We start from the raw sequence: 15,922 nt of genomic DNA, 5'->3' as shown, positions 1-15,922 counted from the left end.
AGTAAGATTTTTTGCTAATGATTGGTAGGTTATTTCTGGATTAACGCAAATTATCGTGTATGCCTCTAATGGTGTGTCGCGTCAGTCGGCAAGTTTCTTCCTTTTAAGTTTTGAAAACCTATTTTCCAGTTTACTCACTGACTTCGTGCGGTGAAGAAATTGTGCAAATTATGAGACAGATTACAGATGATATTATGAGGGTTATAAAATGGTACATTTCCGTCAGCTTGTTACTAAAAAGATTATAAACCAAAAGATAAGTTACCTGGAGGCAGACGACGGCACTCTGATGTCCCTCAAACACCTTGAAGACTTCTCCGTTTTGATATTCCAACTCCTTACAGTACAATCGGCACTCCCGGTGAATAGAATACTTCCAGTTGAATCAGCAGCCAGGCACAATACTCCACCTTTGTGTCCCTTGAAAGTCACCAAGCTGTCACCGGAGTCCATATTCCAAGACCTAGCCGTCCCATCAGCACTACCTGTCACCAAGATGTCTCGGTTACTCTCAATGTCAACCACATCATCTTTAAGAGCATCTTCGGCAGGTATGTACATAAGAGGGGTGACCCCTCGACGATGCCCACGGAATATATGTAAGAGTTCTCCGTCATCAGGGTCCCAGCACATAGCGGTGCGATCATAAGAACTAGTAAAGAGGAAGTCCCCAGTACAGATAAGTCTATTGATAGGTGCAGCATGCCCCTCGATTACTAACTCACACACGCCAGTTTTAGCTGTCCATTTCCTTACCGTGCGATCAGCAGCTCCAGTGTAGCAGAATTCATCCAGAATTTTGGCGCAGGTTAGGTACCCTTTATGTCCTTTCAGTACCTTAGTACATTCGAAAGTGGCCAAGTTCCACAACCTTGCCGTTTTGTCTTCACCACCAGTGATGATCATGTTTCCATCTTCGTTGATACCCATGCAGTTGATGCCTCCTTTGTGACCTTTGCAAGTTCCAAGAAGGAACTCGTCATCCTTTTGTTTCTTCTTTCTCTTCTTCCCATCTTCCCCTACCTCCTCCTCCTCGTCATCAATCGCTTTCTCCTTTTGCATGTTTCTCTTCTTAAATTCTCTCTCCTCTGCCTCAAGTTTCTTGGCCTTTTTGGAGGAGCCGCTTCCCATTCCGTATGTCGTCGAGTTGGGTGTTCCTACTTAGACATGCGAGCAAGTGCAACAACAGCTGGAATGTCGTATGAGACATTGGCCATGTTTCTCAAAACCTGCCTTGTAAACTCTCTCGATATACAACTTTCCTATGCTAGTGCCCAACTCCTCTTGATGCTCACACTCACATAATGTCTTAACGGTACAACCAATAATCTGTCTTCAGACAATGAAATGCTATCATCATCTGTGCTCCATCCGACAGCTCAAACCATGGCTCTTACCATACTTCCACTACCACAATGTACGATCAATTTCACCAGTTGCAAAAGGCTATTTGCTGCTGGTGACGTCAGGCCAGCATACAATGGCACTGCACAGTCACCTTCGTTGGTAGACTGCAGCTGTGTACACTGTTCCACGGAAAGTATTGATGGTTAACCTTCATTATTATAGTCTTGTCCGTGCCATGCCTCTGAGTGTCGCCATTTTCTCTTCATGGCACGGCAACATCCCTCGGTTTTAATGATTATAAATGTGAGGATATGATTAGTCTGGACCCAGGTGATTACTCAGGTGAAAATGGACAATATGCACGTCGATGCAACATGGGTAGCAAGTGTACTAAATGACCACGTACAAGGCAGACAGGCGATTGTGACAATCACAATGGTCGATTAAAAATAAATGTAGGCTATATGTTAATCTAGCTTCAATTACTGCGTCAATTAAATTTCCCACGATCTTTGGTGATAAAATATTAATGGTGATCAGATAGAAAATTCAATATTTGTTTGCAGGTGCAGAACTTACATTTGCACGAAGTAGTTCATTTTCAGTATGTCAAGAGATAACGGCCATGCAGAACCGCTAAGCTTCCTGGCTTGCTCTGCCTCAACATCTTTATTGGATGTGCACAGAAGAAATCATTCATAGTTTTTGGCGAAATTACTACAATGGAGGAGTATCGACAAGTGTAAACAACGTACAAATGGAACGGTATACCCACAAGTGAAATCTTCAGAAAAGGGATAAAAGGACAACAATGCTCCTACCCCAGAACTCCTATCCGCTGGAACGTCCGCTTCCAGTATTTAACTATGAGAATCGGTCCTTTTAGCCACATACCCACAATAACATTTTTGACAACTGTCAGTAACGCAAAGCCTATATTTACATGCTCTAAATTCCTTACGTTTTTCGCTAATGTTGGACTAAAAATTGATACTGGAGGCATCATGAATAAATGTGTGAATCCAAATAAAGCCATTAAGTTGGCATAATTCATAAATACTTGACGATGATAATAGCCGATGCGTGTATTTTATCTGGGAAAACAAGCATTATTCGAATAGGCTCTATGATATTCCTTTATACAACCATCTTATGATGCGTCCATTACATAGAGTTGACATGACACTATATTTTTCTGTGCTCTTCTGTCAGGAGACGCCAAGTTTGTGTGCACTTGTTGCAACCATTGTGAGTGACAAAGACAAGACATTCTCAACTCAATAACAGATCAATTACGTCACAGCAACCGACAAATTCGATACCGTTTTTAGTATACACAGCACCATCGGCACTCAGACGCGCGAATCAATAACATGGTTGACACGTTGCTATAGCAACCAACCTCCCTGCCTTGCCATCATGTAGTTGGCGGCCTGCCGTTGTATATATGCAGGCTGATATATTATTTATATTTTTCATTTGACGCTGGGCTATATACGGCTATTAGAGGCTATACAAATACCCGTTTAGTTCTCGTTAGACTGGCATTTATCAAGTAATGACTGCTGTTACTACCCGAGTAGGGTCTGTCCATTGTTATTCTGTCTCGCAATAATAACCAGTTTAATAGGCCTATACTTTATTATGATCACTGGTACTATTGTGTTTATTTTGCAACATATAATTAGAGGAAGAAGCTTAAAAGCAAATGCAAATGCATGGTTATTAAGTCATAAACAGTCTAGATAAAGGATCGAAATGGTTAAGTTCGTTATTTTGTGCACAGATATGTTTTTAACGTTGAACACACAGACGACTCAAGAAATTGTATTTACTTTCAGGAAATCGAAACTGTATTCAACCTGAGTGACACTTTGAGAAGTGATATAATTCAAATTCATGATGAAATGACAGAGTGTTATTGTCTTGTTTGGTATCATAGCAACTCGAATATTGGAAAGTAAGATCATGTGTACCAACTTTATTCTTTACAGTTTCTAGGTCGGGTAAAAAAAAGTCAGTTAAACTCTCATACATACCGACATATTAACTTATCCTATACTTATTGCAATCTAATTTTGACCAAAGTTAGTATAATGATGTACATAACTAAGACTAGTTTTGTTGTAAGGGTGTTTTTGGTGCGTTCAGATAAATTAATCATATTTTTAAAATGAGTGTCCTAACTTTTGTGTATGCGTGATCTAAGGTGTATTCTTTTGATCTGCATATATGTATATTTAATAATTTTAATACATGTATGTTGTTTTGTAGTAAATTTTCTATTTATGTTGATTCTTTGTTGTTTCGGTAAATGGCGGTAAGTCAATGAGCAAACTGTTTAGCATAAAATATTTGGCATGAGTAAATGCATTTGAGTTCACAATGTGAACGGATAAAAACCGAACCAAATAAAGATTGTGTGTTTTAAAGGACGTTACAGCCATGCAGTGCCATCAGTTGTAAGGAAAACCATGGACCATTTCAATTTTCATAAAGTGCTTTTTTTTTTAAAGTGACCAAAAGGGAAATTGGGTTAAAATATGTTTTAGTGTAAACTTCATGGCACGGTCCCTTTTAAGAAAAAACGTGGCCCAATTGGTTTCCACGTCGATCTGCAGGTTGTTGAGATTGAAAGGGAATAAAGATTGTGTGCGAATATTGTTGGTCTGCTCACAAAATTTTATTTTGTTAAAGTTGGTATAAACGTGCTTTTTCAAAATTTCGATTTTCTTTTCCGAAAGAAAATTTAAGGAAATATAATGTCATGTGTCAAATACACTTGCTAATTTTTTTTGCAGGCCTTATAGGGCCAATATACAGTTTTAAAAAAGTGGTTTTAAATGGCGCGCACCAGTTTAGAAATTGCGACACTATTCAGAACGAATTAGAAGCCTCCCGCTATTAATGCAAAAGTTGAAATTATTTTTTTGATTACTTGTCATGGGCCGATCTTTCTCGTGCGATGTCTGCCTGGAAAGCTCATAACTAATGTAATGCGATAAAAATTATCAATTCAATTTGAAAATCTAACTTTCAAGGTGCCACACCCAAAAAGCACGTATTCGAAATTATCAATTCAATTTGAAAATTTATTTTTCAAGGTGCCACCCAAAATGCACGTATACACTAACTTTAAGTGGTATTTTACATTAACATAACAAGAAATTTCCGGTGCCCAATATCTTCAGAGATTCCCACCTACGCATCATGTAAACCGTAGCGATGACAGGGGGGGGGGAGAAGAATTAGCCGCGAGTTTGGTAAATGGTGGGTGGCATACTATACAATGAACGATTCAGAAACAATACAAAGAATACAAACACAGATGACAAACTCGCTTATTGGCGTTTCAATGACAAACATTCTAAGCGTTGTCGTATATTTTTCATTATGTATAACAACATCAATCCATATTGAACGATAGTCCGTTCGGGGATGAATGTCAAATAAATCTTGATTAGTTTTGGCGGCAGTGTGTCATCTAACAAAGTCTATATCGGTGCACTGCGTCCATAACATTCCTACAATTATTGTTTAAGAACGAATTTTGGGATTTCAAGAGCCTTTCTTACGTTCAATTAAAAAACCTAAAAAAAGCCAAACAGTTGCTTACCCTTCTCCAACTTCGGAGTTCCAATAATTTTTTTTCAAATCTACAACTTGCGATTTTTGTTTACCACTTCGAAATGTTTTCGAAGGTGGGTTCTCAAAATGAAACTGATTTTATTCCAAATCATATAACAAAATGTTCATGAATTGACGTCAGCTGTTGGTGTTATCAATAAGAACGATTTAGAATGGTTAATTTTAATAATCTTTATTTTAAAAAAATAGTGTCCACAGAAGCTTTTGTATCATGAATGATTTCTGAAAATATCTTTATTTATAATGATCAATTGGAATTAACGTCTCTTTACGTTCACTGTTAAAGATATAACAAAGAAGCAACCTTTTTCCTGAAAGGATATTTAAATTTTTCGTTGCCCGGCTGCAATGTACGCACAGAACACTTTTCTGAAGTTGGTCCGCAGAGTCTCAGATGGGATAAACTGTGGTTGGAGCGAGCGCCAGTATCGCTGGTTCTCCACAGCCCTGCTCCGCGCTAGGTCATGATAGTGATCTCTTGTTGCATCCGTTATCTAAAAAAGGACAGGTAACAATATAATTGATGATTTAATGAAACGCACGTATCCACCAGTATTAGTGCTCGAGACGCTACATCTTTATTACCCTGCTCATTGGGCACATGAAACATTCAAACGACATTCTCAGCCTCCTACTATAGGGAGCATACAGCTTGATGCTGCCATTTTGGCGCAAAGCAACTAAAACCAGTCACAATTGCATCTCTGCCCTTACAGGTACCCATTTAGTCCTGCGTGGGGAACGTGACAAAGTGCCTTGCCCAAGGACACACGCACCACAACCCAAGGCTGGACTCGAACCCATAACCTGCAGAATTACCTGTGCAGATCACGAGTTCAATGCAGCACGAGGTCACGGCACTCCAAGTAAAGAGCGTCGAACTGCAGTAACCTCTGAGCAATTTTGCAAATGTCAGCAGCGAGAAAAGACTGGAAGCTATCTCGCAAATTACAATAATTTCCTGTTGCACTTTAGACAGTATTGCATCTCTTTGTTTCTTTATTTCTTCAGGTGATTGCATCATTATGATGAGGGATAGTAATAATCACGAGTCTCCATGGCGACCATTGTTTTGTTTTGTTTTGATCGCAAAATACGTATTTTAATATTTTTTGAATGAACAATTCGTCACCAACACCACGAAGTAACACCCATCTACATACCAGTAAAAACTAGCAATCGGAGAAAACGGCAACTAAAGTTGAACGCCTTCTAAAACAATACTTTGCGTCAAAATGACAGAGTATTTTCAGTTGGGTTTCTCGTTGTGGACACTTGATGAATTGAATTTATTAAATCTGCTGTTTTTCACCCGTTTGTGTATTAAATAAACAAGAAATAAGAGAAAAAAAGATGAGTGTTAGTTCGTGAAACCGAAAAAGCTGCGAAACTGTAAATTTTCGTTTTCACGAAGTAACACTCTTCAATGTATACAACACGAGGAAAGTGCAACTTCAGGTCAGCGCGCGCGCGCTCATACAAACTTATTACAAGAAGAGTGTTACTTCGTGAAAAACGTTTTTGCTCACTATGAGCAGAGTGCGCGCCATGCATTGCAATGGTAAATGGAACTTGAGTGTTACTTCGTGAAAACGAAAATTGTCACTTTTGCGCAAATGTTGCCATGGATACTTAGCGTAATTATTAAAGTAAAGCTCTTGAAGCTTTGAAAGTTCGTGCAATGGTAGGCCTTGATGAATAATGTTTAAAAATCCAAAAAACTGAAAATCGAAAAAAAATATGTTTAACCATAATTATAGCTCCATGGTTAACACGGTAGAGTGTTACTTCGTGGTGTCGGTGACGAATTTTGAACGTAGTATTTTGAAGTTAAAAGGGATTTAGTCAACTACTAACCAATAATGACAAGTCTTTTCGGTGCTTCTTTTCGGGAAAATTGGGGTCCTTAAATTGTATTACTTGAACAAAATTAAATACATGAATAGAATAAAAAACATTAAAAATAGGCTTATTATGTGATTTTGGGGAACTTGTTATCCCCGACAAGTTTGACCATTACTTATTGTGTACCGATTTTTTTAGTGAATACTGTCAATCATTGTAAACACCCCCTTTGGTCATCTCGCCACGCCCCTCCCCCTCATTATTTTACCCGTTTCCGTATAGATGCAAAGTCCTCCATGGTCAGTACAGATTTCCTCTGAGGTAGCCTGGCAGCAATACTCTTGACGTGAGTCTGACCCAACCAAGACGGGGTTGGAAGACAGGCTTCATGTGCGTGTTTGTGTTCTTTGAGTTGCGCACAGTCTGAACGGAAGCATAAAAACATAATAAACATTATACATATTTACACGAATCATGGATAACAATCAACATCGTTGCTGAAGATGACAGTTCGTTACATCGGGAGATCGCATAAACGATGTTAAAACTGCACACATGCTTTGCCTCTTCCTGTTAATTGAAGGGAAGAAGACATTTTCGAGCTCCAAGTGGCCTAAGTGGAGTCGATTTGCAAGGGAGGGGGCGCTTTCGGGCCTTATTTTCTGAAGGTTACACTCGATGCTCATTTCTGCTTTCCCAAAATTTTACGAGGGGTGGGAACATGAGTGACGGGCGAAGGCCCGCGCCGTCCTAGCCCCCTTTATGCCACTCATCCTATGAACTTATCGTACAAGACAGTACAGTTTACGGACACCATCCTGCCTGTTGATAGAACCAGAAAAAACTTTTTAATGTACTCACAAAGCTGACTCTTGGCTTGATTGATGAGATAGAAAACGGTTAACGAGAATAACTTGTATACCCACCCTTTAGCCACTAGTATTATTAGTCATAGATTCCCTAGAAACAAAGTAAGTAGCCTGACCACACGGAATGAAGTTCCGCATCATTAAAGCCTTATACGGAACAGTGCATTAAAAAAGACGTCCATGCCGCGAACCGTTTGGAAGAGAAGTTGTGGAGAATTATTGCCCGGAAAAAATCGAACAGTTCTAAAACGGGTATTGGGCTGTGCGCAATCACCCATAAAACTCAATTTTAAAGCGGTGAATGGGTGGTACCAGATCACCCAACAAACATGATAAAAAAACGAACCATCACAAAACCAAAGGGTGAACACAGCCCCATCAGCCCCCCAAAAGGATGAAGGAAAATGTAATCATGTGTTGAACAAGTATTCAGGGCCGGCTCGGACTTAGGAACTATACACTCAATGAGCCCATTACCGACTCCCATACTCTTCGGACACACCACACCTCCTTCCCTGTCCATTCACATCACCCGAAGGGTATATCATCATAAAAGGGAGGAAACGAGGTGGCACATAAGCCTGCTGCCGAGCACAGCAAAAGAGCCCCGTACCTTTACGAACACACCACGCGCTCAGCGATTGAGCTATTAGTCGGTTCGAGGTGCATCAACCCGAAAAACATGGGGAATTTTCTTTTAAGCATGCTCACACTGATACTCTCTGTCTGACTTTTACTGTTAGTATTTAAGCCAACTTTGATATTAAAAAAAAAAAATCATTTACGCAAATTAAAAGAATGGAAATTATTGTGTGGTGGAAATTCACCTTTATAAGGAAGCGCATGTGCCCACAAAATAACATTTCAAGAAAGTTGGATTTCTGATCAGAATCTCGGGGGATTTTTGGAGTTATTGTTGGAGCTATTTTCTTGATCTTTAGATTCTTTGGATTTCTGGGATTTTGTTTCAATCTAGGGATTTTTTTCTTTAATATTAGGATTTCTTCAAGCTTAAATAAAAGTAACGGACACATCTTAAACATTTCCTCCATTGTTGGTCTCACCAGTTGGGACTTTGAAATGGCATAATAAATTTGGGAGTTCACAAAGTCTATGGATTATGCGTTGTTTTATTGTGTTGTCAAGGTAACCCGCTGCATTCATCTACGGCATATGATTTTAGGGACTCCCTTTTTCCGCCTATTCAGCCTTGCACAATCAACGACAACCCCATCTCATTTTCACACGTTCTTGTCTCATAAAAACAAGGACCCACCCAATCAATACATTACATCGTTTGTTGCTTAGTTACGGGAGACAGTTCTTTAAAAAAAAAATGATGGTCATTATCTACCTAAACCGGAGACCTGAACTCATAACGAACTTATAATGGACGGGTAACGGGCTCGTACTTCTGATATCTCATTGGTTGCTGGGCGTCTAGGCTCTGCCGCCTTCCCTATAGTTTGATTGGCCCATTTCTCCTGCACACTATGCGTCATGCTTTAATCAACATCGCCCAATTGATAGGCCCTACGCGTTGATACTTCAATTAGATTGACCCCTACGTCATAGGTCATTTGACAATCGACGCGCTGGCTGGTGTTATTATGAAAATCAGTCTCCATGCATGAAAATCGCAATCCTTTTTCCCTTTTATTGAGTAAACACTTTCACGTGACCGGTCAACTCCTAATTATCTTCACTTAGGCATGCGCAATACTACCAATGAGTCCGCATTTTATCGAAACACAAATTCACGCTCAGACTTTAAATGGCCCGCCTGGTCCGCCATTTTTAGACTTATGAGTACCTTGCTCTGGCCTTCACTGTCTTCTGTTTTCTGGGCAATGGCGTCGGTAGAGGGCGGGAGATGTACAGTTAATCTTATTTTGCCAGTACAGCGACGACGCTCCTTGTCATTGCCTTCCGGCTCTTTCTTCTTCACGGTTTTGACATTGGGTCCGAGCAAGAAAATGCGAAGAGGTTGAGCGTACGGGCTCTTCAAATCGTTTCCTGATTTTATTAAATAAACAAAAAGAAAATATAGTAAAAGAATACTTTTTTTCCCCCGAGAAACATTACGATTGATTATAACTTTATTTGTCTTAATAAACAGTACAAAATGAGACCCCCGAAAAAACAAATAGTTCAGTGGCAAAGGCAGTTTGCAAATACACAATCAGCTCAAGAAAATGGGCCGTTGATAAAGAAAATGGACATTTTATGGACAATTTATGTCAGAATCGTCCTTTTTAATGATTGCATCAGCTAACTTTGCCGTAAGTTTCAGTCAACGTTACCTTGGTTACTAGCCTGTAGCTTCTCTAGATGCCTCGCCAATTGCTTCTCAGTCAGTCCAATCAGTCTAGCTCCGGCCGCATAGTGCATGACCACGTGCGGCGCATTCACACGCCGGTACTTGTTTTTGTAATACCTGAAATCGTTTAATTAAATGCACCTGTCATTCTGATCACATCAAGAAATGAAATAACAGTTGACAGGAAACAACTATAGTTTGCTTTACAAAAAAACGTTAGATCGACGATTGTGTTTTGCAAGAATGAGTTAATTTACAGGGTGAGTAAAAAAACACCCGAAACCCAAATGGCATCAGGACCAATTTTTGAATGAAATTGTGCCTGCAGCACTTTCAAAATGTAGGATATAAAAGCCCAATCAATGAGCTTTCTTTTAGTACAAGAATCATTCAAATCACTCATGCACTTTTTAAGTTACAGAAATTTAAACACAAACAATTTAAAAGTTACTTAAAAACTGTGACCAGAAGGCCTTCAATTTCAATAATGACAGATAGAATGTTCCATTCCATTCGGCTTCGCCTCGTGGAATGGAACATCCATCGGTCACCTCCTGAAGTATTCTTTCTATTGCACGATATGAAACATTCAATATTGTTGTATACAACGCCTGAATAATTAGTCGTCATCTGATTGGTCAGAGCCACCAATCGCGTGACCATGCAATGGACCACCAAGTTCTATTCACCGTGGAATAGAACTTCTATTTTTGCAGTGCGGGTTGGGACAACTTCGTCCCCAGTGCTTACTTTATTTCCAACGTTGTTTTCAATAGTAAACCCTGGATAGGAAACTTCCTTCCTGCATCCTGATTCGATACCGCAATTGGCTAGAAATGGATTTATATCGAGCACTTGGTGTTGTTATTCACAACGCGCAGTACGTGTTTTCGGCGATCATTCGTCCACGCCTTCTCGAAAATATTCATTTCCTTTCCAGTTCGTTAATATTAATATGAAATGTGATACTGCATGTTGTCTCGTTAAGATCGTAACAGTTAAATTAAAATAAAATCATGTTTTTCGTAACTCACGCCATGCTCGCGCTGCGACGAATTGATTCTATTTTACCAGGCAGGTTACCAAACTACTCCTAATTTGCATACGTGTCAAAAATCTTGCACATGCAAATGATCCAATACCAGGGTGAGAGAGCAGGTAGTGGTGGGCGCGTACTGCTCGACACCCTGGGGACGAGGTTGGGGTTGGGAGGACTCATTGAATGACATGTGATTGAATCTTAGTTGGGGGACATTATTTGTCCTCAGTGACTCAGCCAATCAGTCAGTTATTCAGTCGTTCAGTCAGTCAATTTGGGACAGTGACTCAGTCTGTCATGTGACAATATGCTGGCATTTCGGGTCCACCGATAGGACGGATTGAAGCTAATTGTAATACAAACCCAACAATTTCATCCATGGCTTTAAGAGCAGATGACCTCATGAATTGTGTGAGTGCATCAAAGAGAATGTGTCCTCTACCAGCTGCTGGTGACCCCAGCACGGAACCCTCTTCGTGCTTCGAGGCTAAAGGTCAGGAGAAAGGTCAAGGTGAAGACGGGTAGATAAGTTGAGATTAACGATGAATTGTCATCTTCTTCTATGAAACCAAAAGTTACCATTGTACCGTCAATGTCTAACTGATTGTCCATCAATTTATGAAATGTACTGAAGTAAGTGTCAAGATGCAGTACTGCCGTTGTTATCGCATTAGGCAATTAATCTACTTTTGATCTGATTATTTTATAGTTTCGGAGTTAAACTTTTTCCAATGTATCCTCGATTACATTGGTAACTACATCGTCATCGGGGAACTTACCAAACATTTCCAGAAACTTTTCTGTATTGGTCATCATGTTCAAGAATTCTTCAAAGTCAATTTCACCACTACCTACGACCGTGAGCAGTGGAAGAAAAGAAAATGGTATCGTGTGAGGGCCTTCGGATTGATAAAACTCAGACTAGATATCATATTGTTTTATGTCCTGAGAATCATAAAAAACGATGAGACATAATTTATTTTTAAATCCTATTTAAAAGTTGAGTTGCGAATGGATTTCTGTTCCTTTAACCACAATGCACTCAATGGTTTGAAAACCGCTAGATTAAATGTTAAGTCTCACAAACTAAACATATTACCTATGTTAATCCTTCGAATGGCAAGAGCGTTGTGCTAGCTATTGTACGGCTGTTCCATGACAGTTATCCTGACCAGCTAACACTATTCGCCACTGATGGGGGCCTCCGTGACAGAAATGATAGCGTGCCCGGATTGCTAGTGTATTAGAACGCGTTATAGGGAAGTGTGTAGTTTACTTGTGTTTAGAGGTTGAGTTTAGGCTCAATGATTTGGCATCAGTAGAATGTACGACTTACCATCCTTATCTATTGCTTGCAGAACTTCCTTAATCTCATCCACAGAAAGATGAATATCTACAGAACTCAAAGCTTCGGTTAACTCTTCCGCGTCTATGGTGCCACCACCGTTACTGTCAAAAAGGTCAAATGCTTCCTTGAAAGCTAGCAAATGGAGAAAACAAGACAACAATTGTTATAACGACAGCTAAAGATGAGAAACAAACTCATTCAGGTTTTAGAAAAAAAGTTTGAAAGCTAGAACAGAAAGCCCCCTTGAAAGCTAAGATAGGAGAAAATATAATGAGAAGAAAAAAATACCCAATTTTCTTACACTCCTCGAGGATATTGCAAAGCTTGATTCATCGCTACAGGCCTTTGGTCTTTGAATGCGTTCACTGCAACACCTCATCTATTCTCCTTGAATAATGTTGGACTTTAAGGCTACGTCCGAATCATGGCTACGGCTAGAAATAACACACGGGTCTTTGGCGAAGTAGCCGCAGCCGTTTCATAATAGGCGCGTGCCCCGCTTCCAGCCGTATTGCCAAGTAATTCGGACATGACCCAACGCTCCAGCAAACCCAACCCCCAGTTAGATAAAAACAACAACCATTGTTTATGTGAAAGAAATTAAAGTTTGAAAATTATGAGTAGAAAAAAAAACTTAGGCCTACACGAAAAAAAAATCAAAGCTACAGAACGGGCTAATACAGTATATCCCCCTAAAAGTGCCCGTCTGACTATTTTTTTTAAATAACTACAAAACCATGAAGTCAATTTGAAATTTTGAATTGTGCAGATACTCATTATCCTTATCCTAAACCCTGTGAGTTTCATTTTATTTCCATCACGCCTCACTGCACAATCACAACAACATTTTTGGACACTTGTGACCAAGTCCCTTGCCTTAATCAATTTCAATGCTGTGTTATCTAAGATGTGTAAAATTCTGCGGATGCTGTGAAAAAAAGCTGATGTGGTTTGGGATTGGAATCATTTGCCCTTGAGCATTAAACTGAGGTCTTGCCATGATGACTGATAGCCAGGCAAATGATTCCAATTCCTACCGCAGCCCCCTTTTCACAGCATGATTGGTTTTACACAGCTTACATGACATCGCACTGAAATTGATTAAGACAACACTCAGTGTCCAAAAAAAATTGTTGTGATCAATTGACAATAATTGTGTACTTTGTTAATGCACTTTGTTATGATGTAACGAATTTGCATGGAACCAAAAAAAGCTATGATGCTAACATGCGAACCTTCTTTCTGTTCGTTTGTGAGGGCGGGCTCGGGTTCTTTCGTTTTTGGTGCAGTGCTAGCTCGACGAGTCTGTTGGGCAGCTGACATGAACGCTGGTTTGGGTGGAGCAGGCAAAGTGCTGTTTCGTCGCACACTCATCCGTCTCTGTGGTTAGTGTTGGTGGAAAACTCTGGTTGTGTACTCGGGCGACGAACCTGTTCAAAAAATCATAACCTTTTAAATATCCTTTCAAATGTATATGAGGAAGAGTATGAAATTCAAAAGTTTTGATTTAATAAGTTTTTGTTTTAACAAAATATAACAATGCCCTAGTCCGTTTGCCATTGTGGTTTCATTAGGAAATAACATACTTGTAGGTTGATGCTTCCACGTCTCTTGCGTGCATTACCAGTCAGTTTTGCCCTCATCCTGTTTTCGCAGGTGTGGCACTTCGTGTCTGCCGATCACCCGGTGCAGGTTCATCTCTTTGCTCTGAGCGTTTCCTACCAAGCAACCGTGGATTGGAAAGTTTGGGTCGGCTACTCGTCTTGCTCGTTATTTCTTGATCTTCTGGAATCTCTTCGATGACATCGCTCTGTAGTCGCACTCTTCCAGATTCTACGGCCCCACTTCGCGGTATCGCATCCTCCATTTCCCCCCAGAATTTAATAAGGACAATGAACGTTTAAAAAAAATATATGACCGTGTTACTGATGATGTAACACAAGAGCCCCCATCACGTTAATTGCCATGACCCCAGTGCCGGCGGATGGTACTGGTGCAAGTAACCGGACTCTCGATTTCTTATCTTCTGCATTAGCTAAAACAATGACTTTGATGCTACCGTGCCAACGAGGGACTTTGCGCGTTAATTCGCATTATTTTCGTGACGTCATAATTCATCCTTTACTGCGTTTTCGCGCCTTTGTGAACGCGTCACGCGTCCGTCCACCAACAACGCGCATGCGTGCAAACGCTAACGGTGCATATTTTTTTTCTTTTTCAGTGTGATATCTTTTTTGAAACCGAAAGTGGTCACTCCCATAGAACTTCTGCGTAGCAGCCATCTTAAGGGCAGTACCTTTACTTTGCTGGGATTTGCATGAGTGAATCTTTTGTGTAATATATTTGTTGTTGCTGAATTAATTTAACAAAAGGGGCTCTCTAAGATGGCCCGTACGCATAAGGTGGCCTAAAAGCCGGCTTGATGCGGCCCGCTTAGTGCACCAACTCTCAACTTGATGAGACCTTAATAATTAAAACTGAAATCAGTTATCGACAAAACAACTTTAAGAGAAATATAGAACGATGTCGGCAGGATGCTGAAGTGCCCCGATCATTATTGTTTTCCAATACATGTAGTAATTTGTCCACTCTTATGAGCTCTTTAGTGGAAATCACAACCCCTCATCCTTTTTCCAGTTTATATTATTGTCTGCACTTATATTATGCCGTTAAGATAACTTGCTAAAGTTTTCAATTCTAAATAATGATAAACGGTAGCCCGTAAAATTGTGTTTTTCATTTTTTCGGATTATTATTCATTCACTGTCAAATCCTGGACAGAAAAACTGGGGTTTCAAAGGATTCAAATCTGCATACGGGAAGTTACAGAGTTCCACCCCCCCCCCCAAAAAAAAGCACATCAGTAACTGTCGCAGCCCAGTAATGGTATTCCAGACTGCATGGGGATCACCTTCTCCACTATCAGAACACCTGGTGAATTGAATATTTAGTTTGCTGATTTCAAGGAATACACACGCTACTACTGATCTTTGTTTCCCTTAGTTCAAGTCAAGGCATGTATTTCCATCAACTTAGGTCCCTCATGTATAGTCAGTTTTTGGCATTCACCATCTGCTCTCAATGCAATGCCAGAGAAATTTGAGAAAGAACAAAAGTGAACACCCCCCCCCCCCCCCCCTACAAAAAACAATCCTCGTCCGTCGCGTGCGCTGGTTCCTCACTTTCAATTCAACATGGCCAAGTTAAATTGAAAGTGAGGAAAAATTCTTTTTTTTGAACTTGCGAATAGAAATGAAAGTACATTACTAAGGGATATAAATGTGTGCTCCGGAGGTTTTTATCACTCTGTTTAATACCACTTAGAGTCTGGGTGCTGATAATTACCGAGCCGGAGGCGAGGGTAATTATCAGCACCCTGACTCTAAGTGGTCTTAAACAGAGTGATAAATACCGACGGAGTACATATTTATTCCCATTCATAAATACCTTTTCGGTAAAAAAAAAATCATATAATTCGTTCAAAACATCCCGATTTTGTTCAACAA

General features: G+C 40.0%; 1 protein-coding gene across 1 annotated transcript; it reads right to left on the bottom strand.

Annotated features, from left to right (window-relative positions):
* Nucleotides 1–265: 265 nt before the first annotated feature.
* On the bottom strand, nt 266–2,765 carry LOC115920623 (WD repeat-containing protein 86-like; the record flags this gene model as incomplete). The annotated part of the gene is given in 3 exon segments (XM_030976838.1): nt 266–324; nt 327–953; nt 2,750–2,765. Coding segments are annotated over 3 exon segments (702 nt in total), but the record flags the coding sequence as incomplete, so codon positions are not given.
* Between the last annotated feature and the right edge of the window lie 13,157 nt (nt 2,766–15,922).

The sequence above is a fragment of the Strongylocentrotus purpuratus genome, unplaced genomic scaffold (genome assembly GCF_000002235.5).
Source record: "Strongylocentrotus purpuratus isolate Spur 01 unplaced genomic scaffold, Spur_5.0 spur5_contig_90, whole genome shotgun sequence".
Taxonomy (NCBI): Eukaryota; Metazoa; Echinodermata; class Echinoidea; order Camarodonta; family Strongylocentrotidae; genus Strongylocentrotus; species Strongylocentrotus purpuratus.
The sequence above is the reverse complement of the archived record's forward strand: the minus strand, read 5'-3'. Positions and strand labels throughout refer to the sequence as shown.